This window comes from Labrus mixtus, chromosome 12 (genome assembly GCF_963584025.1).
Source record: "Labrus mixtus chromosome 12, fLabMix1.1, whole genome shotgun sequence".
Classification (NCBI taxonomy): domain Eukaryota; kingdom Metazoa; phylum Chordata; class Actinopteri; order Labriformes; family Labridae; genus Labrus; species Labrus mixtus.
Window position 1 is genome coordinate 22727869 of NC_083623.1, and position 24621 is coordinate 22752489.

General features: G+C 40.8%; 2 protein-coding genes and 1 long non-coding RNA gene across 7 annotated transcripts in view; 2 read left to right on the forward strand and 1 right to left on the reverse strand.

Annotated features, from left to right (window-relative positions):
* Positions 1-485: 485 nt before the first annotated feature.
* hmbox1b (homeobox containing 1 b) lies at positions 486-15645 on the reverse strand. 3 transcript variants are annotated; one of them, XM_061052610.1, is made up of 10 exons: positions 15410-15645; positions 12516-13181; positions 9336-9421; positions 8478-8588; positions 5592-5745; positions 5251-5333; positions 4691-4786; positions 3451-3545; positions 2268-2351; positions 486-2021 (listed from the first exon to the last, which is right to left on the reverse strand). In XM_061052610.1, exons 2-10 carry the CDS (start codon positions 13175-13177, stop codon positions 1878-1880), a joined length of 1515 nt encoding a protein of 504 aa, XP_060908593.1. In that variant the 5' UTR covers positions 13178-13181; positions 15410-15645; the 3' UTR covers positions 486-1877. The 3 variants fall into 3 exon arrangements, with proteins under 3 accessions (XP_060908593.1, XP_060908592.1, XP_060908594.1); XM_061052609.1 differs by having other exon boundaries at positions 12516-13184; positions 15410-15643; XM_061052611.1 differs by having other exon boundaries at positions 3451-3542; positions 12516-13184; positions 15410-15641.
* LOC132985294 (uncharacterized) lies at positions 6575-7272 on the forward strand. The gene is made up of 2 exons (XR_009675034.1): positions 6575-7056; positions 7190-7272. It is a non-coding gene; the product is annotated as an uncharacterized LOC132985294 (long non-coding RNA).
* A 6253-nt stretch (positions 15646-21898) lies between the features above and the next one.
* disp1 (dispatched homolog 1 (Drosophila)) overlaps positions 21899-24621 on the forward strand; it is a 61177-nt gene continuing 58454 nt past the window's right edge. For all 3 annotated transcript variants that reach the window (XM_061052613.1, XM_061052612.1, XM_061052617.1), the window contains exons 1-2: positions 21899-22046; positions 23958-24047. The gene's annotated coding sequence lies outside the window, so the exon portion shown is untranslated. The remainder of the gene's footprint in view (positions 22047-23957; positions 24048-24621) is intronic.

Genomic DNA, 24621 nt, shown 5'->3' on the forward strand with positions numbered 1-24621 from the left:
TTTTCCTTTGGCATTTATGACATTTAAACAAAGCACGATTCCCCCTTATTATATAGCTTAAGTTTGCTTGATTATCACATTGATTCTCGTAGCCTTGAGTACTACACGACAGTGTCACTGGGAGACTAAATATCAAGGCAATAGAGCTCAACAGTGACCGCCCACTTTTTCGGCGGCTCTAGTTCCAGAAGTAAATTTCCCCATTCAAATCCCCCATTGCCATTTCACAAAATCCTTTAATTAAGTGACTGACGCCTGTAACCAAGACAACCAGCTACCCAATACTTAGTGTACTATAGTGTCATTTGAGTCAATGCCAAAACGGCAGGAACAGTCGAAAAGGCAATGGAACAACAAGACTGTGTACATCATTTTCTTCTAGAGTCAGGGAACTACCCATCCCACAATCCATTGGGAATGATATCTCTTCTTCTTGAATGTAACTTTAATCATTGTTATAGTGTTTTATACTGTTTATACGAGGCTTGTACTATCTTTTAGTTTGTGTTGTTGAATATGTAAATTACATTCACTGTGACATAACAAGGCTTTTAGTACATTTTGTTTTAGCTAACTAACCAGCTAACCTGCCAGGGAAACTATCCGTTCGCATACAGCGCCACACAGCGAGCTCCACCAATCAGAGACGTTGTTGTGACACTCTATGATCGTGGGTAGTGTAGTTCTTTTCCATGATATTGCGGATAAACCATGTTAATCATAAAACAAAGGAGCATACACCATCGTTTCACACACAGGCAGCTCGTGGTGAGTCTACCACGGATGGTTATGACATTATGGCTAATAATCAAATCCACTATGGAGAAAATGAACGGGATTTTTACTTCTGGAACCACACTGTTGAGCCTTGTATGATTGTTTTAAGCCCAAACGGCGAATGTTTTTACAGAGGCAAATGTAGGCGACACTTAAACCACTGCTGCTGTTGAATATATACCTTACTTTAATCTGGCATTTAAACGTACTGTCAGGGAAAGAACGGGTTTTATATAAACCGTATTCAGTAATAGTGTACATATGTGTATGACATTAAGGCTATTTCTTTCTTTCTGACTTGTCAGAGGTTTTCATTCAACAGCAGGTCCTCTGTAGAAGACAGTAACTGGATTGTTTGGTTTGCAGATGTCTTGTCTGACCGCCTCTGTGCAGGAGAAGGAGAGAATTAAACCCTAACAGTCCATATTTTCCCTGGACAACGGCTGGAGGCTGCTCTACTTATGAACTGCACAATGAAGAAGGTGAATTTTGAGGAGTATGTAGGTAGGTAGATAGCACACCATGAGGTGAGTGTGACTGAGAACCATTAGAACCATATATATATCATATATACATGTGATTTTTTTTTTTCTGAGGTTGACGCTGAGGTTTAATAGACTGAGGATTGGCTCAGAGAACAAGGCTTGAGAGGGAAGGAGAGGGGGTATGGGGATGGGGAGAGGAGAGATTAGAGGTATCCTGTGAGGAGAGAGTGTATAAAGTGGAGTGAGGGGAGTTCCTGGGAGACACAATCCAAGCCGAGGACCACCGTCTTGAGGATTAAAGGGCCTGGATTGACAACCTTCTTATTTCTGCTGGACATTTTCTCAGAGATCAGAGGAGATCCGCCAGCTGTTTCAGTTTGGTGGGGGTTTGGGTGGGGACAGGATGTAATAACCGTTTACACGAACTTTGTGGGAGGAGGCAGGCCGAGAGAGATGGAACCGTTAGCAAGTGGCAGGTTGAGGGACAGATTCAAAAGGTTTACTAAGTAGCATTATTTGGTCTTTCTTTTCTTTTTTCAAGCTCAGCATTTCCCACCTTTTCCCACTCCTCGTCATATCACTCGTCCCCTTCCTCCATCCCAGTTCCTGTGCAGTTCATTCGTCCTCCAGGGACTCGGTCTTGATGTCGTTGGGGACCCCTCCGGTTCTGGACAAGGCCAGGATGGTGTGGTTGACCGCGGCCATCTCCACAGCCAAAGAGATGGGGTCCTGGTGCTCGCTGTGTGCTGCACCCTCATCCTGTTAAGAGGAGTGAAAGATGGAATACATTTTGAATATATCTTTGAGTTTTCCTATACCTTCTTTTGGAAAGTAATGGAAAACAATGGCAGCTACAGAGATATGCTGCAGCACAATTAATGGGATTCTGATTAGAATTAATGGCCAAAAACTGAGAAAATTCGACCCAGATAACAAAGAAACAAATGTCTCTATAATTGCATGTGCTGTGTTCTTGTACTGACATGCTTCTGTGTGTGGATGTACCTGTGTTGGCGAGGTGGGCTCCAGTCGGTAAAGGCTGAAAGGTCGACTGAGAGGTCTCTTGTCAAAATAAGGCAGGTCACATGCCTTGAAGAAACAGAATAAGAAATTTACTGTGGTTAAGAAAAACATCGGGGAATGCAAAGTCATTCTAAATCTTCAGAACAACATGTATTAGTCTTCTCTCACACTTATCCATCTCAGAAGAGCAGGTGACAACACTGCAGGGCATATTCATTCCACATTAGACAGAAATTCTAACTCTATTTACTTTCAGTAGCCTCTACTCGATGGGACAGTTTCCATCGTGTGCAAAACAAGAGACAGTTCAAACTCTTGTTGATCACTTTGAGTTTAAGGCCACAATTGTCTTAAAGGTCACCAGTTTAAATAAGTCTCAGAGCTCCCCATGTGTGTGAAGTTTCTTGTTCTAAATCCACTCTGATCCTGTATTTGATCATGTCTATAAACCCCTCTATTTCAGCCCTGCTCAGAACAGGCTGTTTCTGTGTCTGTAGCTTTAAATGGAAGTGAGCTGTGTCTGACCACGCCCCCTCTCTCTCATGCCCTATTGTTTGAAAAGGCAGACTCTAACAAACACCTAGCTGTGGGAGTGTCACCCACCTGGGGGAGGGGCTACTGCCCTTTGTGATGTCATGAAGGGACAGACTAGGGACACATGCTAGTGTTGGAAAAAAAAGATTAAGTGTGTTTTGCATAATATGTGACCTTTAATAAAAGTAAATGGTTTCTATATTCTGGGACGGATATATTTGTATATTTGTTGTTTCTTGTCTTATTGTTTACATTTGACAACAGTTTTGTGCAAGCCAAGCCAGATGGTTCATCCTCAAACAAGCACCACAAGCTATTGATTTCAAATCTTAACACAACTTCAAAGAAATGGAAACAGTTTTAGTTAGTCTACAAATGTATTGTTCAGTTGAAAGAAAAGATGTGTACTATGCATCCATCCTCCCAGTACTGTCTAAAGAATGGATGCAAATGGTTGGCAAGAAGCTAATTCATCAAAACAATGGAAACATATCAATGAATGTATGACACTACAATTAATCATGAAGCTGCAACAGAAAGAGATGTTACCTGTGCTTTAAATCTCTCACAGTACTGTCTGAAACATAAATCTGATTTGATGTGTCTTTGGGGATTCTTTATCGCTCTCTACCTGCTCTGAGAAGTCATTCCCATCGATGTCATCGCTGTTCGAGTGTCCCCCTGGACTCTGGACATCTATCCCATGACTCTCCAGGATTGTGGCTTCTTGGAGGAAGAGGATGGATTATTAGATTTACGTTGAATAAATAAAAAGAAATATCCATCACTACGTACTTAAGAGCAGCGATTCCCAGCCAGGACTACAAGGGAAGATTACAATCTAACACCAAGATTAACATGAAGAGTTAGTGGGGACATTATTAAGTACAGCTGTGTAATATATTTGACATACTACCATAATTCCAACAGACTGACATGTGGTAACTCTGAGCCTACTCTGAAGGATTCTTAAGATATCGATTTCACAAATATTATAGACTAACAACCCATAAACAGGACAGCTGGCCTCTGTGTGGATATTGACATATAGTCAGCTGTATCACCTGAACACTAGGCGTTCCAATAAAGAGAGCATGAATACTAGTGGGCAAGAGAACATAAAAGTGTAAATAGTCAGCGTGAGCAAAATAAGAGAGCAAATATGAATAAGAATGAGTAAATGGTTAAGATAGTCAGCGTAAGGAAAAAATGAATGAAATTGTTTGCTAAAAGAAACAAACGAGGCGGCGCCTGCGAGCTAGTTCAGACAGACAACTCAAGCTGCACTGATTTCACACTTGATGCGTCATTGTCCACAATCACCCGACAACACCCCCTTCCAATTAGCTGACTATTTAAGCTGCATGATTTTCGGTCTCTCCCACTGCTCTTCATCACCAGCTTTGACCTGCACTAGTTCTGCACTCTCACTCAGACCTACCATCACCACCTTCCCAGCATCCACCTGTAGGCTCCACATTTAAGATATCATCACATCACTCCTCAAATTTCTGCCTGTAAATTAAAACGGCAAGGAGTGATGAGGTCGGAGCCTAGACGCCAAACACAAACTATGATCTGCTGCTGCAATAATGATTTTAAACAAATACAAAGGTGAGTTGTCTGACTGAACAAAACATAATGCATAGAAATGTAAATAAGTTGCTGAAAAGTCAAAATGCTGGTTGTCATAGCAATATGATACGAGTATGAATCGATGGTAGGCAAATCAACACTTAAGAAAATTGTTATCATCGCAGTTATCAGCTATGATCAATATAAAAAGTCATATTAACACAAAGAGATGTCATTAAATGAGCAGTGAAACAATCTCATCAATAATGTATGCTCTCACACCAGAGCCACTTTACCAATGTTAGCCCGTCTCTTGATCTCTTTGCGACGATTGGCAAACCAGTTGTAAACTTTCAGGGATGTTACCCTCTCGAGATCCGACAGCTTCTTTCCTGAAACAAACCAAATGAAAAATCAAGATTATTTAATCACTAATCTGTTACACAGAAAACAAAACTAGTGTAGGAAGCAGATCAAATAATGATGGATGGGAGACAGACGGTTGTTTTTCTCTAGTACCTGATTAGAAAACGATCAATTTCAGCTGTGTTGGGTCAGGACGTGAATGTCTGTTTATTTAAGATGGCAACACACAAATACTTTTAAGTCTAAGAAAGAGCGTGTTGGCTCAAAACGTCTATTGTCAATAAACCCTTCACACAGCAGCTCCTTGTTTGCTTCTTTTTACCGGTTTGTGTTTTTTGATCCAGCACCCACTTAAGGAAGTGCATATCTTTTTTTTACTTTTCAATCTTTAGAATAATATGCAGGAGTATTTATAGTAAGTAATTTCATATTTTATTCATGATATAATGTATTAGTTGAGAGTTGTGTTCTGTGGTACACAAAGTTTTACCTGGTTTCTGAATGACAGCGTTGCAGGCGTTTGCTATCTCTTCCCGTTTGGCCTCATCTGGGTACTGGTTGTCGTTGAAGTAGCTATAAATAGCAGCAGAGTCACACTGATTCAATTAATTTGACTGCAACAAGGGCGATGTCAACAAATTTGAGCTACTGCATTTATTATGTATCCGGTACAACCAAGCCAATATTGAGACTTGAGTGGCGAGAGACACGGGCCCATTGTCCAGCCTTTACATGTTTTAACTCCATGAGGAAATAACAGAGAACTTATGAAACACGTTTCTGTTCATCAGCTTTCATTTACTGCCCTCTGCCTCTTCCTCCCACGCTCACCTCTCCATCACAGCCAGGCACTCTTTCCTCCAAGTGAAGCGGCTTCCTCGGCGCAGCCGGAAGGTACCGGGGGCAGTGGTGAGAGGGGGCGGGGTTTGCCTCCACTCCATCTCCTCCATGGGTAATGGCGCTGGCCGCATGTTCAGAGTGGCCCCTTGGGAAGGATGCAGAAGAAATACTGATGTGTTACAACTGAAGATGGCATATGAGCTGTAAAAGGTCAAGCTGCATAAAGTGTTAGGCCTAACGTGTGTTCACAAACTGTGATGGTCAGACGTAGTAATGATGTGTATAGACGCTGCTGGATAAACTGAGAAGAGCAATCAAATGTATGAAAATGTATACAACAATGCAAGTCGCCAAATACATTCTGATTCTAAACTCAACTACAGAGTGCTGACAAAGACTCTGCTAACTCATCACCACAGCAGAAAAGACCAGGCTTCACTTCCTCTCAAAGTCTTTAAAGGAAGCTATAAATTCAGATTTATGTGCAGTCGGGTGAAATTATTTTATCTGACACGCACATTTGAAAAAGCCATAAATAGTTTGCCCTGCGACTGTCCCGCTCATCAGAACAGTATGAATGGAGAATCAGTTCTCCCTGCAGCAGTGACGGAGGAGTGGTTGCATCGTGGGCTGAGCTGAGCTGGGCCGGGCTCAGTTTGGCCATAAATAGCATGGAGCACTTTTCCTCTGCTGTCGCTGTTGGCAGGGCTCCACCGAGAAACATGCCGCAGAGGACAAGGCGTGGGGATGTCTGCTGCCTGACTATAGGTTGATACAGCGCACACATGCATTCACGTATCAGTATGATGTTGAGCCCTCTCTGGAGCTTCTGTTAACTGTTTACAGCCAAGTTTTGGAAGGTCATGTAAGACAACAGACTCATCTTTTGACCGTGCAAAACTTTTTTTTGCTTCTGCAACAACAAGATTAAACCATTTGGTTAAGCAAGAGTTAAGGTTTGTGCCAGAAGCCAGACGTCTGTGTAAAAAGACAGAAAGGTGTAGACCCAAAACATGACACTGGGCTTTGCCTTTACACTGGAATTTGTAAACATTAGACTCTGATATGAGAGTTATAATTCTTGAATTCTTGACATTTAAGTGTCGAGTCCTTCCCAACATGCCTGATTTGAGGAGAGCCGCATTCCGCTCCCATGTATGCTGAGAGTTGATCATGGAAGTGACAATAAATTGAATCTTGAATAGATTCAGTAAGAAGTGTAGTAAAGATCACTATTTGTTCACGATTTTGTTTCCTTTCACTTCCTCTCTTTTCCTACTGCACCTCCTTTAGTACACTTCCTGGTTTCTCACTCTCTCCTCTCCCCCTTGATTAGTTGTTGTTTGCACTCTGTCACTAATTAATTAGATTGAATTCACCTGCCTACTCCTTATTTAAGACTGCACTCCCTTGCACTCATGTTTTTATCCTCACATGGGGCGGCAGTTCAACAATGGTAAGGTGGCTTTCACTCCTATTTTAGTTACTATCTAGTATGTTTTAATTTAGTGTAAGTACTTTATTTAATTTCAGAAAGTAATGTAATTTACTTGTTTATTGTACTAATAGTATTTTATTTTGTCTTTCAGCATGGATGTTCAATCCCATGTGTGTCGTATGTTACCCTTATGATTCACCTAACTTGAAAAGAAATAAACCTGTTACATAAAAATCATGAAGTCTTTGTTGGATTCCTGCATCCTGACCCGATGCCCCCCATGGTGATCGTACCTCAAATTTGAACCCTTCTTAACAAGAAGGTTAGACAAAAACTGACAGGCCAATCACAATCCATTTATATTCCTCAAGCAACACAAACAGCCATTTGTTTGTGATTTAATCAACTCAGTTTACCTGCAATGATTGCCATGGCAACCATTTTATTGTTGCTGTCTTTGATGTCTCTATATATGGTTTTGGTTGCATTACTGGTAGTTCCCAGACAGTTTGTTGTCATTATTTCTATGTTGACAATGAGAACAGCTGCCTGGTTTTCTGTTTGCTTGTGAAGCATAAATCAAGAAGGTGAAGCTTGTGATGCTGGAGACAGGGTGAATGTTACTTTAGTGACATTAACCACAATGGTTAGGAAAACATTATTACTACTTGCATGAAAACAATGCACACACATGGTAGAAGCCCCACTGAAGGATTTCACATAAACATTGATTTATCTTGATGAGAATTAAACCGTTTTGACAAAGACATTCCTGCGTGTGACCACCCTGTGTCCAGTTAGGTTGTGTCTTCTTCTTCTCTTGTGTGGCAGGTACATGTAATTGGTAGGTGTGGCTGTCAAGTCAGCCTGACTGAGAACACCTTGGCCTGATGTGCACAGTCATTATGAAAGCAGCTTCAGTCTGCTCGAGGAGACTTTCTGTGTGCAACTTGTTTTGTTACTTCGTCTTCCTTTTCCATCCAACACATGCACAATACACTTTTTTGCACACACACCGACTCACTTACTCTACTGACATCTAAACCTCTTCTCTTTTAGAAATGTAGTGTATGTGTTTGTAAATAAATCAGCATTAAGTGTTATTTTGGTGTCTCTCCCTTTTATATGCCATGGCCTTTGAGCCAGTCATGACTACCTGATTTAATTTACTTTACTTTTTTTTACTTTAAAAAAGCAGAGTGGCTTGTAACTCTCCCTGCATGTCATCCCGGTGCTGGTTAACCCTGTGGCTGCATTAGTACAGGTAATGAAGTGGCTACAGCTGCATTGCACTCTGGTTACAGCTAACTGTAGAGTGAGACACGACTCGAGCTTTACAAACACAGACCGTGATGGGCTCTCCAGACCTATCTGTACAGACCAACTTTACCCAGAGAGTCAGGAGGGAGCAGTGCAGAGAGGAAAAGACTCTGGTGTACCTGGGGTTGTTTTCTCCAACGTGTACCAGCGGTAGAAGGCCCTTTTCTTCTGCTCACTCAGGTCGGAGCCATGTTGCAGCAGCCAATGGGAGATCCTGCTCTGGCTGATGCCTGGAAAGCAGCCAGAGATCAAGTGACAACATTAGTGTTTTCTTGCATCAGGCTTTGGGACCATCTGTAGTCCAGCTTTGGAAGAGTTTGAGAGAGAAGGGATACTTTAGGGAGACATTTTTTCTTCTTCACAAGCTCTAGCCACAGAAACACCATCGGGCACATAAACTTTTATCTCCTGGTGGCTTGATATTTCATGGGACTAGTGTTGTCGTACTTGAATAGTACTTGGTTTGTAAAGGTTAATAGGAAATCATTTTGACTGATATTATTTGTGTTGGTTATAATTCTTGTTACAAGTCTGTAAATCACATCCTTAAAAAGTAACTTCCATTATTTAAACCCATAACCTATACATATTGAAATGTTGTTTATCTTAAAACTTAAGACCTGGACATGAGACGTCTGTTCTCAGGTTTCAGGTTTCTGCAACAGTCTTCCATTATTTGGATACATGTTCACTCTAAATGGCCAACAGGGAATCCAGTACACAGCCTATATGTTCTCAGGTGTGCACGGTTGCAGGAACATACCATGAAAATAAAACAATAATCCATGGCACACTGAAAATGACTTTACTTTGAGAACCATAAAACACAGTAACGTTTTTCTCAGTGTACAACGTTTTATTGAATACATGTTCATTATTTCTCCCAAAGCAGTCATGCTTATATTGATAAAAACAGTATTTCTGCCTAATAACAGCATGGTTTCTCACACACACAGCGTGTCAGTATTTCTTCGTACCTGTAACTTGTGCCACCACTGCCTGAGAGATCCTCCTGTTTCCAAGGAAGGCTTTGATCTCCTCTTTCACCATGCTGCTGTCCCTCCTGTGTGACAGCACAGCAACACTGTAAACAAATGTCAGCTGCACATTCTGAAAACAAAGCTGATATATGACACAGAGGAAGCCCTGATGAAGATGGGGACGAGTTCAAAAGCACCTCAATAATAGCAAAAGAAAGGAGTTTGGAAGAGCAATGCAGTGTTTGTAAAGAACAAGGACTTGTATTTCTTTTTTATGTAACATAAAAATGTTTAAATTTGGTGCAATTTGCCGCTTCATCATTCACATAGCATTAACATCAAAGCTTGAGTGTTGTATGCGTTCATCATTAGTCACTTTAAAACAAGTTCAGATCATCTGATTGGTGTATTGAACAAACACTCATTAATGTTATTTAAGTTTTATATTTTTTCTTTCATCCTTTGATTGGAGTCAACATAACCGAGGCTCCATTTTAACCGGATGCGCATTCGACGACACTATCGATGTTATGTTCCTTTTTTATGGCTGCTGTAATCAGTTTTGCATCTCGGAGAAACACAAAGGCGACGACTGTGTGAAGTGAAATGAACTGAGCCACTATCTAGTCATCTATATTTCCTATCTGGAGAACATGTTTCCATTTTAGTCCTTGGCAGGGGGAAAACATAAACCACGCACAGACTTGCAGGGATGGAGGGCGCTGAGTGAACATGTGCAGTCACACAGTGTACCCACCCTGCTTTCTGGCTTCCAGCCCAGACCCCTTATACATACCCAGCAACATACACTAACATACACTTCCACAAGCGTATGACAGTCCTAGCTTAATTTCTTACTGTGCATACTTTGTATCCCCATTCGGGGCCTACCGCCACCACACTTCAACAGCATTGGTACTCAAACCATATATTTACAACATCCTTTAAATGAGTCATGTTCCAAGAAAGAGTCAAAATGGAGATCTCATCAAAGCCCTGAGTGCACCGACTGCTCACATATTCTGAACTAAAATGCGTCACAACTCTTAACATACAGCATCAATATCCTCCACACTAGCCTCTTGTGGCGCAGCTAAAATTAGAGCTCAAAAACGGTGCTTGTATCGACACAAGTGAATCAATGTAGCACAAGCTGCTGTACAAGACTGAGGAGAGTGGGAAGTGGAGTAAGGAGGAGGAGAGGGGAGGAGGGAGGGAGGGTTGGGATGTGCTGGATGCCAGCTCAAAGGCCGAACCCCTGCAGAGACGGAAATGTGCACTTAAAGAGAGAAAAATCTGAAGGGCACAGTGGAATTGTCGACAAGCTGAAACCTCGTGTCACGCCCCCACAGCCCTGCCGAGAGAGAGAGATGCCAGAGAGCCGTACAGGCTGAGAGGATGCAGGCTTTTCAACGCTTCTTAACTTCTTGGGCTGTCTAAAGAGTACATGTCATTTAATGCAGAGGCGGCAATGAATGAATGAGCAGCGGGACAGCCAGTGCAGGAGGATCGAGCCTGAGCTCTAATGTCTGTTCTTATTCCGACTGTACATACAGGGAGGCTGGACGGCAGCCGGAGCAGAGGGCTAGAGGCTAGAGGGTAGAGGGTAGAGGGTAGAGGGTAGAGGGTAGAGGGCTTTGAAGAAGAATGGAGATGGCCAACATGTGGACAGCAAATAACCATCCAGAGCTTAAATAATGAAGAACGCTTTTTAAACCTAAAGTTACTGTTGGTGTCCCTGAATCTTATTTCATGTGTCTGCCTGGTGTTTAGGTTTCTCATCCTTCCTCATCTTTAAAATGTCACATTGAAACCTAAGGCTTTTCAATCATCGAGCACATTTTCTCTAACGGAATCTTTGTTGGTCATTTTCATGATCTCAACAGGAACGCCTTTATGCTCGTGTCTGTGGTGTAAATCTTCTTCACAGGATGTAGAGCTATAAGTAGAACATGCTGTACAAGATAAATGTTCAAATCACGTCTGTCACATGGTCCCTCCTGTGCTAAATAAAAACTGATGGAAGCCTGGCCCACAATCTTAAAAAGACAGTATCCGTTCCGACACTTTTATGGGTCTTCATTTGTTCAGTCGTACATCTTGAGGGTCGTTATTTATCCGTCTCTTGATCTGAACGATTCAAACAATTAAAAAGCAACTGCCTTTAAATATTAAGTATTTTAAAAGGCACAAAATAATGACAAGAAGGCAAACTCAAGCTGTGTTCACGTAGGCCCTCATTTAAACTTCTACAAATGTCAGTCAGACTGCCCCTGAAATCTTCTTGAGTTGCTTGTTCACACATGCACCTCACAGCAGGAGACTGACAGGAGGGGGGGGGGCGCTCAGGACACATGACATGACTTTAAAAAAGAGACGCCCAAGTGGCAGACAAAGCAACAGAGTCACACACTGTTATTAGAATTGTTGCCTTGTATCAATGCGTGTTTCCCCTTATATCAAAGCTTGACGTAGTCAGAAAAGCACGGACCAGAAAATGGTCGCGTGCACCCAGTCTATGGTCGTACGGTTGCACACCGGTCGCAGGATATAAACGTCACCAACCCCTCCCCATCGCTCACAGTGAATATTCCTTATATTTGCTGCTGCGTTCTCACATCAGCTCAAATATACTTCACACCGAAAAAATTTACTGGGCAAAAAGCTGAAAAATTCCAGGTAAATTTTGGGGGAAAGATGTAGCTGTTTGTATTCACACATGCAGCTCAATCCCAAAAAAATGACAGGAAGTATTCAGGAGTTTGGTGGAAATGTGATCGATCGAGCCTCAGAGAAATATAAACTTTTTGGTGAAGAAGTTTTCTCGATGACTGTTTCTTAGCGCAAAGATAAACTATGAAACCTTAGGGTTTTTTTTACAGAGCTTGGGTTGAGTTCAGAGTGGACCGTCTAATGAAGCAGTTTCCAGAAGACATGGATAATGAAGCTGCTTTAGTTCTTTCTCGTGTCTTTAAAACACAAGAGCACTTTGTGAATGGCTCATCATGAGTATGACCATAATGTGTTCAAACGGAAAAGTCTTCAAGTTAATCAAAGGAGGCATTCTTAATCAGCACAGAACAGATACTTAAACATGTTTGATGTTCACAAGCTAAACCAAACTATGTTGAACAAATGGCTACAAGTGAAACTTTCTGCGCCCTTCTTACTACTGACCTCATCAGTTCCTCCACCTTATCATCGATGTCCAGGTCCTCTTCTGTAGCTTCAAACCCAAACGCTCGCGCTGCAGCTGCGCTATTAACCGGGTACCTCGGAGGAGACAGCTTCCCGTTGGGTGTGGCGGCCAGGCTATCCCGGCCGTTTTGTGATAGAGCCACCAGTGAGACGGGCGAGGGCAAGATGGCTGAAGGCGGTGGCGGCCCTGGAGGAGGGGAGGTGTCATAGCTGTTGCTTTGAGATGGTGAGAGTCCCCCACCACTGCCAAACTGCGTCTGCGTGGCTGTGGAGATTTTGGAGGTCGTGGAAGAGGCAGCAGCTGCAGAGTTGTCACTAGTGCTGGCCTCGCCGTTGTTGTTGTTGTTGCCGTTGCATGACACGGAAGAGGTGGTGGTTGCCGAGGCAGTGTTGTTATTGTTGAATGATGTAGTATTATTAGAGGCAGAGTTGTTGTTTGCCCCGCCAACTCCATAGGAGGACGAGGACGAGGAGGAAGAGGAGGTGCGTCGGCCAAACTTGTCACCGTGCTCCCGGTCCAGCCGGTCCAGAGTGTCAAGTGCGTGCAGGATCTCCTGCTTGGTCATGCCGGTGCGACGCAGCCGCTGCAGCAGATCTATCTGCTCAATTGTGAAGCGCGGCTCCTCACTGAATTCAGACATCCTGCTGCTGGATGAGAAAGAGACAGACAGGTGTGAGTCAGAGGAGAGATGCAGATGAAGGAAAAGGAAACAGGAAATGCTGGAGGGAAGTTAAGGACGGGAAGTAAGTAGGTGTTTAATATCTAGGAGGGAAATGAAAGGAGGAGCAACAAAAGACAGTCAGGGAGAAATGAGACAGATGGAGGGATGGTGGAGGTAAGGAGGAAATGAGAGGATTAAGTAGGAAAACATTAAAAAAAAAGAATGCAGTTGCAGATGGTGAGAAAAATGAGATTGATTGGAAGAGAGGAGAGAGGGAGAGAGCGGCCGCTGAGAGGAGTTAAAGGAATAAAGTTGCAGGGGAGGGATGGGAAAGAGGAAAGGATTGCTGGAGGACAATAAAGGAGCAGCAGATAAGAAAGGGAAGACAAGAGCAAGAGATAGAAGTGTGAAAGAAAAAGGGAGGGAGGGGCCGGGCATAAAAATCTGCTATTTTTGGGAACCAGCAGGCAACACACGCAGAGTGCCAGAGTCACCTTGACAGCTGATGCTATCTTAACATTCTGACTGCCGTTCTTTAAGAGCTACAATATATCCCCGGCTCTGCACACCACCCACGCTGTATGTTTTTTCATAAGCAATTTGCTGTGCTCAAAATCAATGCAACTGGAATCAGACTGCGGCAGAGTTTCCATCTTCTGTACCAGCCGACCTATGCTGATATGATAAATGGTTTAAAAGGGGTCGCTGGCATTTTTTCCCTGAATTTGCATTATTCTACGGCTCGCAAAAGACAGGAAAGAAAAATCATGTTATTGTACGCACTGCTTTCCTGAGATATCAAGAAGGAAACTAAAAATGGTGCGAACAAGCAGTTAAAGGACTGTGAGAACAAAGTTTAAAAAGAGGGGAAAGATGCTGAGACTTCTTTTGACGGGGGCAGAAATACATTACATCTTAACCAGAGAGCAGCTTAACTGTGAGCACTGGTGAACATTAACTAGTCTTTTCAGTTATTCATGAGGAAGTTTACTGACAATGCAAATCATTTACAATCACAGTCCCAGTGCATGAGCAAAACTGTATTTAAAATGTAACGGAGAGACGGTTTATTTCAAATAGAAAATCATAGTTTACTAAATCATTGCACTGTATTCACACACTACAACTTCAATAGTCTGAGACATGTTGTGCTGCCTTACAGAGGCTCATTATGTGATGCAAACAACCTTGAGTATTTCAAATGATCCCTCATGGTCGAGTTTTTACAGAGTTAACTTTTCACTTTGGCTCAAGGTGTTTTTTTTTTTTTTTGTTTGTTTGTTTTTTAAAATGGTAGAAACACACAGAGCAGAGGTTAACTGCTGCAGGGTGGAAAAAGATGCAACCTCAATATAAATCACTGCCCTGCACAAGTTTCCTCTAGTTTTCACTAAGCAAAGACTGGACCAGTTTGATATCCAGAGGAAGACACAGAAACAAAGTTCATGACTGATCCTGCTTTGAAGATAAACGAAACTCAAACGGGTCTGTGGGTGATGGAGGAGCACATCCCTAAACGCATTATCACCATCAGGACCATTTGGGGAACTCTTTTAACTCACATGTGGAGAAAAGACATCTTCACTCGGATAACGCCATCTGTTAAATTAAACATTGACATTTGTCGTGCAAGCAGAAGAAGACGCTTTCCTAAAAGCTGAATAGTTCAGGTTGCATGAATCAATATGTCCCTATGTGCACCAAAGTCATTCACTGGGCAGTGGTTTTCTAAAACTGCACACAGTTCCTGATATCTCTTTCTCACTCATGCATTTTGCAGACTACGGGGCCTGCAGTGAGAGCTCAAATCTATCTCTCTTTTGAAGACTGCGGACAAGTCACTTGTCATGCCAGCTTTCACGCCCTTTGCCCAAAAAGCTAGCGTTAGCAGAGGTTTGTATTGCAGCAGACGGACGATGTCTGATGTGACATGTCAGGCCAGCTTGCCTCCACTCTCTAACCAAAATAATGCCTATCTGTTTCCTGTACAGCCCCAGCTGTGCTGTCAACTCTTCATGGGCATCACAGAGGACAGTTGTCAGCTGAACATTGGAGATTTTGAGTGGTATTGTGCTTGTGTAATGATTAGCATAACATGCTAGCCATGCCAACGCTGGCACTAGCCGACGTTAGCAGCCGTCGCTGGCTAGCGAACATTTGATATTAATAACATGACTGTAAGTGTTGAAAATAGCTGAGTACATGACTTACCTCGGTTCAAATCGTCCACTTAACCATTTAAATGTAGAAGTCGAGCAAAGACCCGCTGTCTCTTCCACTGCAGCCAAACTGTACAGCAATTTGGTTCCAGTGCCCTGTCCGACCCCTTCCCAAGGATTTCTAATCAGAGGCGAATTATTTGCCTCTCCGCTTTGTCTGTCTGACAACAGCCATATTGACAACTAACACCTCCGAGGAGCTCTGAGGGAACTGTAGTTTAACTCCCACTAAAAGCCTTTACCACGCCGCGGCGTCTTTTACACTAAAAACTACAAATCCCTGAGACAAGAGAGACAAGGGGGAGCTCACTGATCTACAGTTATCACAGACGGCGATGCAGTTTTTAATGTGACCACGGGGATATCTCTGCCCTGACTCCCTCACCCTGCAACCCTGCTGCTGCTCATGAAACACTTGAGGTTCATACCATACACTGGTTTATCTGTATTATTTATAGTCTGTAGTTCATGATGGACTTTTACACGAGTTGTGACTCTCCCGTGAGATTATAGACACTTGGTTTTGTTTTTATTCTGACCGTCCTAACAAAAGGCAAAGGTCACAAAGTAAATACAAATTACAGTGGAAGGTACAATGCAGAGAAACATGTTGGACACTAAGCTATTTAAGTAACATGTCCGAAAAAGGAGTGGGAAGAAGTCAAACCTTGTTAAGTTTTTTTTTAATTACTTTATTGCAGGCTGTTTTACTACATTACAAGTTGTCATATTTCATCACAAATTTTGTTCATCCTGGCACATTTTTATATATAATTTTTTAAACATACAAGAATACATACCACATGAAATAAAATAAAAATAAGTAAAAATCCAAAGAAAAGGTACGAAGAGAAAAAAGATAATTAAAACAAGATTTAGAAAAGAAAAAATAATACTAATAAGAAAAATTATAATAATAATAACATTAAAATTAAACTGTAAATAGAATGGGGGAGGGGGGTTGTTCCTTCACGACTCTCTTAATTTAATATAATTTAATTTACATACCTGTTATTATTCCACTTTATCTGTTTCCTTTATCCATTTACTCCAGTAACACATGGATTCATCTTCTCTGTTTCTTAGCCTATACGTAATTCTTTCCATTTCTTTAATATCTTCCTCTGTTAACTTCCATGCATTAATAGACAGGGGTTTACCTTGTTAAGTTTTAATAATAAATGATAACATTTTTAATAGTGACTGAAAGGTCTTGAACCTTAACTATGAGACAGTCTCTGATCTAAATGCACGTTTTGGTTACATGATAAGCCTATGACTCACGTTTAAAGTTCAAGAGTTACATAACACTCAGGTGAGAAATAAACAAGGGGGACTGGGATCTATTGAGAAAGTCAAACTGCAATCCTTTACCTAATCAACTGTTGACACTGCATGCATTGTCTGGGGCCCCCAAACTGCAGGGGGGCCATAAAATGCCCAAAAAAAGTCAGGTTTAAGAAAGTTTATTTTTAACTTTTTGGTTAGTTATCATGTTTTTTTTTTTTTCTAAAAATCCACACGCAAGAAAATGGCATCAAAAGAATGTCTAATTCATCTATAGGCTATCTCATGTATCAGGGTCCCCTTGTTACCCATGCAGACTATAATCCACTGTAAGAAATGTTTTGGGTTTTGGGTTACTTTAATACAGTTGCATCTGTCAAGAAATTGAAAATAAAACGTGTTATACATTGGGAAAGAAGTGAGGGGGAGTTTAATCTTTAATCAGGTTACAAGGATTACAAATTGAACTATGGATCAGTAACAAAGAGAATGAGTGGGATTAGAAGAGTTGAGCAGATGTGTATGCAGATGTGTCTTCGGCTAAAGGAAACTATAGGGGGAAATAAAGATATTTAAAAGACTGGATTAACAACTTTGCAAAATTTAGCTGTGAGCTTTTACCCAAAGCAGACAATTTTAATATTATACCTTCAAATATATAGGACACACCTATTTACATATCCTGAGTTCTTAAAGTTTTCATGTTTGATGGTGTGCTTTGGGTCGTGCTGTTTATTTGGCTTGTTTAGGAGTGAGACAGTCAGCAATAACGACAACGAATAACGAATAAGTCAAATCGAGGGAAGATGAATCCAGCTGGATAACTTAACAGGCACATGATCAATTAGACATTTTGAATGAAAGTCACAGCCCATTGAATTAAACTACTAATGTTTTTCATGTGCTGTTTCTGGTCTTTTCAGTCGGCACCTTCTTTGCGTCTTCATAGTAGATGCACTTTCAACTGTATAATCTATATATCATGGTTTGCACTTTAAAAAAAAATATTTGTTGTCCACTTTGACTGTAAATTGAAAGCTTAAAAATGTATTCCTTGATTCCTTTTGGTTTAAACAAAAGAAACAGCTTAAATAACTTACAGTCAGATCTGAGAGGAAGAAGAACATCTTTAGTCCGAGTTAAACCAAATGATGAGACATATCTAATGTAGTTTTAGATCCAGAGGTCAGTAAGACAAAAACAACAACAAATGCTTAGTTAACCTTTAACAGAAGTGAAAAGGCTTTTGAAAAAGTCTCTTAGCACTAAGCAGCCACTGTAGAGGTGTAAAGAAGATTTTTTTAATGCACCATAAAGAATATTTATGTTACTAGAGCAGTTTACCTAACAGTCATTAAATACATAACACACAAAGAACACGTGGATCTGATACTTATGATGCCATATTGAGGCATTGTTATATGAGATCCATGAAATGCTTTTGGGTCTCTTTTCCACAGCTTTCGATTATATCCTGTGTATTTAATGTTATTCTGTGGTACACAGACCATGAGACAACTTTTGTCCAAAGGTTCTTCTATGAAAATTAGAGGAGATTGTTTTGGACTTGAGATTATATGTTATTAGTCCCTCTGTATGGATTAATCCAAGAAGAGATTTTTAGCAATTATATCCACTTCAGAAGAAAAAAAAACGATTTCAAATGGCTTGGGCACATCAGTGTTTGATGCGCTACTTGGTTTTTCTAAAAAAAAGTCTCTCAACCTGAAGGTCGGGGGTTCGATACCCAGCTCCTGCAGCCATATATCGATGTGTCCTTGTGCAAGACACTTAACTCCAAGTTGCTCCTGCTGCTTTGTTGGGGGCGTAAGCTGTGAAAGCGCTTTGAGTAGTCAGAAGACTAGAAAAGTCTCAAGTCCATTTATCAATAACCTTGCATTAACATCTGTCCTGATCTGATAACAAGCCTTACTGCTAGCTGTAGATGCATCCCAATGTGTCATGAGGACAGACTGTGATTCGACAGAACATAAGGAGGTGGTCCAGCACACATTTATCTGCATTGGTTTGGTAGTGTAAATGCTCGTGTGTCCTGGGCAGCATTAAGGACTCCCGCTGGGTGTAAACAATGATGCATTATATTTTTACAAACGGTCGGGCAGGGAAGTGAGTTCAGATCTCAAGTAAATGAAGATACTTTTTTAATGCAAAGTGTGAACACCTGTACTTAAGTGCTTTTCTATGGAATCAGATGTATTTAAAATGTTGAGTGAGCAATTAAACATACTCACGAGCAAATGATATTGTTTCACTTGTGAAGATATTAACTGCCACACACATAATAACACTCTTCACGCACAAAGTCAACAACCTCGCACTCAAAATTCATCAAGAGAGAGCTTCACAGGCAGCTGTGATAAAACTCAGGTTCATTCAACCTTTATTTATACTTGAAAGATCATTGAGGGGCAACCCTCATTTACATGACATGGAGTCATTACAGAATGAATTAAAAGACAGACAACAAATCATAAAACAAAAAAACAGAAGAGATAATAATGATGATAATAATACATGTTATTCATAAGCCCCTTTCAGAAACTCAAAGACACTGTACATTTGTTAAAAAACACAGAGGAACAGCACAGTAAGGACAGACTAACAGACATTGCAACATAGATAAATACAAGGCTGCTAAAATCAACAAACTTTGAGTTTAGACAATAAGTAAGTAGAGTGTAGGGAAATAGTTTAAAATGTACAAGAATAATTAAGCGAGTACAAAACTGCAATAAATAAACACACTGAAGTAAAACAGTTACAAACCGAGGTTTGGAGGTTTAAAAGCAGGTTTCTAAAATGCCCAAAAGGTAAAAGTTCATTTCCCTCAAGAAGATGCTGTATGTTGTTCAAAGAGTCCGGTGCAGAATAAGAAAAAGCTTATTGTGATCTGATCTGACTCGAGGAACATTCAACAGCAACCGCTTTGAGGAACGTGTCTGGTAATGCCCAGTCGACAGATGTATGACTTCTGTTTGGTATGAAGTTGATATTTCTGAGAGCTTTAAAAATTATGCCAAATGCATATCACGTCTTTCTGTGAGAGAGGACCACCCAACGTCGTTGTACAATATACAGTGGACCATTCGGCTGTATGCTACTCTGAGAACCCTGTTGTAATTGTAATCTTTCTGTGGAAGGAGGGTGTTTCTCCAGTGGGAAAGACTTTGTGTAGATTGTTCATCATGGATAAAGTATTTTGTTAAAGATTGTTAGGCTTCTCTTTAGTTTTGGTTTTAAAAAGAAGCTTGTTCTTGGTTGTTCAGTTTGTGATAATGTAAATAAATTATTGTTAAATTTGCTAATACTTAGTTTCTTTTCAGGTTTTATTTTATTGTTACCCGTTAATTAGGATATCGATTTAAGGGAAACCAGTTTTTCTGCTCTGAAAATTAAAAATGACTGCAACCCCTCTCCTGACTGCAGTTCTTAATAAGAATTAAATCCTTGAAATGTAAACATTTGAAGGCCGTGTGTGCTGTTTGGCTGCTGCAGGTGCTGAGTGTGAAATAGACTATTTATGAGCTGTAGCTCATGTTCTGTCATGGCTAATGGACTTTTGAACAGCAGAGGCTAATGGTTGTAATTTCTGAGAGCACTTTGCTTTTGCCAGTTTCCCCCTGTTTTAGCTATTCCATCTTCCTCCTCCTCCATACTGTTCATTTATTGTCACCTGAAAACACCTTGTCGAACACACCTCTGTCGTATGGTCGTATTAAAGAGGTTAATAACAAACTGGAAAAATAAATGCTGTAGCTGAATCTGTTTACATATATGTCTATGGTTTTATCATTTGCCATTGACCATTTTGCTTCAATAACAACTTGAGCAGTTAGTCTACACCATTCAGTTGCCTAGGTCAGTTGTTCCTAAATTGGGGGTCAGGACCCCCAGGGGGAAAATGCCTTCCTAAAAAACTAGTAGAAATTTAAAATCATTTAAAATTGTATATTTTACCCATTATTGTAAAAATACTTACAAGAAGTAGTTCAGTTTCAAATGAGAATGAATCTAACATGTAAAATACTTCAAATGTAAGTTTGTGCACGTCAAAAACAACGTAGGCGTCTGCTGCTACTTTTGTAGGTCTATACATGGAAATCACCAGTACTTATATTCTGCTTCTAGCCTTACTTACAATACATATGGGCTATAAAATAATGTAATGGTACAGGCTGTTGTATTCTTTTGAGTTGTTCTTGTGTGTACCAGTGTTTGAATAGGCCTATTAGTGATAAGTGTAGCTGTGTGCAAAGTTATATATCTTAACCACCTCCAGGGACAGTGGGGGTCCCCAGTCTCTGGGATCCTTACTTTGGGGGTGGCGAGCTAAAAAGTTTGGGAACCAATGGCCTATAGGCTGTTTGCTGTTGAGAAATTCATCCTTATATTACTGATATTTTCCCTGTAGAGTGCCTTAACAAAACGGCAAAACTACTTACATAACTAACTAAAAAAGACATGACCATGACATTAAAAAGGCCCACTGTCTATGGATATAAGTGGCTAAAGTATTGCTACCTCCCAGTGCCCTTCGAAGTTCCCTATATTTTCTAGAAACCTCCAAGGCGTAAGAGTTTTGTTTTCATGTCTCTGCATCTCGAGGTATCAACTAAAGTAAGTGAATGAATATTTTACCGTCTGTTTTTACACATGTGGGACATGTTAACATGTTAAATCGAAGCTTGATCCAAAGGCAACAACTGGACTTCTTGAAGACGTTTCACATCTTCTACTCAGTCCAGTTGTTGCCTTTTAGTCAAGCTTGGATTTCCCAAGACCCGAATGACGGAGAACCTACAAACAGACATTTTAAAACATTGTCTTAATGTTTTTGTACATACACAAGGACTTGCAGAGATTGTTTACTGCAATCAGATACCTCGACAGACCTTTAGACCTAGGCTAAATTTACACTGCACACAATTTGACTATATTATATTATATTTGAAAAGTTTCATGTAGTCGATTTGATCTTCCAAGAGTGCTGTTATTGTTTAGTGATGTAAAACTCGTCTTCATATAGGGTTAGTTGAATTTGTCCTCAAGTATGCTACGTAATTAATGAACTCCGACTTTTACTGATGTTGTAGGCCTACTTTTTCATGGAGGTCTTATATCGGAGAGGGTCAGAACACTTCTAGTTCCGAGTTGTTCTTCAACGCAGCACCAGTGCGCAGCTGCCCACCAACATGGTCTGATGGCTGGAGAGTGGATACAACAGTAGCCCCGGCAAAACACTAAAGTCGAGGACTGGGATTACTTTTCTTATCGTCCATTAGTTCAAAGCCTGTTCGCTTTCATTCCCGGGGGATACCCATGTGAGTACAGAGCTTGTTTTGCGAAAGAAACCACATCGTAGAAACCTCCACGCTGTTGTTTAACCAGCTGTTTTGGTCAGCGAGGCTAGCTGGCAGTGGCTAGCAGTCAGCTAACAAGAACTTAGCTAGCTTTTAGAGAGAGCACACTTCAGCTCTGCATTGTTTTCGTGGTAAAGTGGAGCAAAAAAGACAAGCAAAACAATAACAATGCAGAGGCTGAATCAGCCAGTGATGATAGGACAGCCTGTCTGACTGCTTGGTCCTTCAGGTGAGCTGGATGAAGTATCAAAGGTTAGCTTGTCTTATACTGTGATTTGACATAACGTTAAGGCCGAGGCTGTAATGATCACGTCATCTTACAGTCAGTGACTTCAGGATATCCCAAACCTGACCTAACATTCACAACTCAAAACCAAGTCCTTTTTTTAAAGTCTCATCTGTGGGTATGTTTACTATTGAGAGCACAAGCTGTATAATTATATTTAAAAATGTATAGTGCGAAATATTATTGTGCAATAATGTCTGAAACAGCATATTATGTTGAACTATTGTTGGGTGAAACATGGTCCTTACTGTGCTTGGCTGTATTGTTCCAGAAACAGTCGGAAACAGAGCTTGGTCCAGCTCGCATCTCATTTATTTGAACACCTGCTTTCATATCAAATTACCTGCTGAATGCTGAACACTAACCTATTTCTCCTACTTCTTTTCACAATAACATAAAGCGCCATATAGACCAGACCCCCCCCCCCCCCATTAGTCCCATGTGCATTTTGCTTTGTATGTTGTTGTGAAAGTGTTTCTCTCACGAGCATTAGTGAACTAATCCTCCTCATATAGCTTCTTAACTGCGTTATGAACGTGACCAGCAGCTCTGAGCCAAGTCATTGGTTTGAACCTGAACATGCCATGATGGTAATACTCCTCTGCTGCCAATTGTTACTGCAGCTTTGTTCAGTCTCATCTGAGTCAGAATCAGCTTTGTTGTGCCAGGTATACTTAAACATACACAAAATAAGCAAAGACTAATGTGTACAAGACTAAATAAGACAATAGAGAGTAGTGTATAGTGCCAACATGCTGGAAAAAACATGATAATAAAGTATGTAATATTGTAACAGATGGGTTGAGAGCTACCTTCTACAGTATTAACATTAAGCAGCGTGCATGGATTGATATCAGTTTAGGAGGATAATAATACAGTATACATGATGTTAGTTATCGACCGTAACATAACAAACAATTAGAATAAGAGTTCGACCAATTAATCCGCCAACCGCCAGCTGATAATATCGGCCGATATTAGCATTTCCAGTGACTATCCAGCTATTACTGGATTTATTCATCAGTCAAATAGAATTTAATTTGAGTTTTAATTGTTTTAAACTAGCAGTTCTCTTTGAGTGTGCTATGTGGATTACAACAAACATGCTCTCTCTCTAGAGTGTCAATATGCTCACTTACTTTCCAGTTGACCATCTTGTCTTCATTATCTTTTCCACAAGTGTATGATAACTGCATTTGAGGGATCAGCACGATAAATGTGTATAATCTCTACAGATCGGACATAGATCAAAGAAAGATATTGTCTGATGTATCGATATCAGATTTTTCTCTCTCTCCCCAATATCAACATCTGTATCGGCCCCAAAAGTCTCATATATCGTTCGGGCTCTAATTAGAATCCAAGTTAATTTTTTCAATGCTGCTGTCATTTCATATTCAGAGAGATTAAAGATTTGGCTAGAGAGAGGCCTGAAGTGTAAGTGCCCATGATGATGGTGCCTTGTTTCTACAATGATGTCACTTCCTGTTGGTCTGCACTGCAGTCTTTTTGATAGTGATACGTCATTTGCTTGGTAATGTTGTTCAGTTTGTTTCATTGCATTGACAGAACTTTCCTCTCACCAGAGTTTCTTGGAAGCTGCCAGTTGAAGTCACCGCAGCATTGCCATCAGACACACGGAAACACGACCACAGAGCTCATCTGAAGAATTTAAAGTAAGTACCTATAACGCAGCACGCCGCACTTTATTCTTCATTCAGAACCCAGCATGTGCTAGTTTTTGTCAGTTTGCACACAGGCATATTACAGCCTGATGCTATCAGCTATACTTCTGACATTAGATTTTTCTTTTCTGTCATCTCATGCATTGATACAGTCATCCTAGAAGCTATGGTCTTTCATCTCTCTCTGTGACTTCTTGCAGCTGAAACTTGTTCTGTAAAAGGCCAGTAGGGGGCACTCTTATCTTTGCTATTCTCAAACATCTGCCCTTTACACACTGCACAGAAGCTGTCCTGTGTTGTGATTTCCTGTTTAATGTAAAGGAAAGTGTTTGGACTTACAATCGCTTCGATCCACACACGAGCTTAATAAGCATGTTGATGCTTTTTTAAGTGTTGGATTCAATTTCTTAATGATACCTGCTACGCCCATGTAAGCTGCCGGGATACCAATGTGCATGACTCAGGGTAACATTTCAAACATGAAACAGTAATGCTACAGTATACTGCCTCCTCTTCTCTCGTTAAAGAAAATTACTAGGATGGTGACACAGTCATGAATAAAAAG

Excerpts from the sequence above, each read along its gene's own strand:
- hmbox1b (XM_061052610.1), bottom strand. The coding sequence starts at position 13,177 with ATGTCTGAATTCAGTGAGGAGCCGCGCTTCACAATTGAGCAGATAGAT. Across the intron at positions 8,589-9,335 it reads AGTGGTGGCACAAGTTACAG|GCATCAGCCAGAGCAGGATC; the intron begins GTACGAAGAAAT and ends GCTGCTTTCCAG. Across the intron at positions 5,746-8,477 it reads GTTGGAGAAAACAACCCCAG|GGGCCACTCTGAACATGCGG; the intron begins GTACACCAGAGT and ends ATCCTTCCCAAG.